General features: G+C 49.7%; 1 protein-coding gene across 1 annotated transcript; it reads right to left on the reverse strand.

The window, feature by feature from the left end:
• On the reverse strand, window positions 1–927 carry LOC102541547 (olfactory receptor 4C3D-like). The gene has a single exon (XM_015252128.3). The coding sequence runs from the start codon at window positions 925–927 to the stop codon at window positions 1–3; it is 927 nt and encodes a 308-aa protein (XP_015107614.3).

Consider the following 927-nt stretch of genomic DNA (forward strand, 5'->3'; position numbering starts at 1 on the left):
CTAAGTTACTCTCCTCCTCAACAAATTCCTCATGGCGTTTTTCACCTCTGTGTTTCTCACTGTGTAAATGATAGGATTCAACATGGGAGTGAGGACTGAGTAGAACACACTCACCAACTTGTCTGCAGGATACGTGGCCACAGGACGCGTGTAGATGAAAATACAAGGCACAAAATAGAGCACCACTACTGTAAAGTGGGAGCCACATGTAGAGAGGGCTTTGTGCCGTCCTTCAGAGCCACGGGATTTCAGGGAGCACAGGATGACTATGTAGGAGATGAGTAGCATGAATAAAATGAGTAAGCATATGCCCCCACTGTTCACTGCTACCACCACTCCAAGTCTGTAGGTGTCGCTGCAGGAAAGTGTCAAAAGTGAGAAGAAATCACACATGAAGTGGTCAATGACATTGGGACCACAGAAGGTCAAGTCGACCGTGAAAAGAATCTGCAGAGTAGCATGCACGATGCCCCCAATCCAGGTCACGACCACCAGGAGCTGGCAGAGCCCCTGTCGCATGATGGTCGTGTAGTGCAGAGGTTTGCAGATGGCCACGTAGCGGTCATAGGCCATTGCAACAAGGATGATGCCCTCTGATGCTGCCAGGAGGTGTTCCACAAAGAGCTGAGCCAGGCAGCCACCCCAGGAGATGGTTTTCCTCTGGCGCAGCAGGTCAGTTAGCATTTTGGGGGTGGTGACAGAGGTGAGGGAGGCATCTAAGATGGACAAGTAAGTCAGAAAGTAGTACATGGGAGCTGAAAGTGTGGGACTGAGGGAGATGGTAATGACAATGAACAGATTGGCCAGCAGGGTGAATAGGAAACTGAACAAAAAGACAATGAAGAGCACTCTCTGCAGGTGTGGATTCTGCGTGAGTCCCAGGAAAACAAATTCAGTCACATTCTTGGGAAGGGTGAGGAGATCCAT

Source organism: Vicugna pacos, chromosome 30 (assembly GCF_048564905.1).
Source record: "Vicugna pacos chromosome 30, VicPac4, whole genome shotgun sequence".
Lineage (NCBI taxonomy): Eukaryota > Metazoa > Chordata > Mammalia > Artiodactyla > Camelidae > Vicugna > Vicugna pacos.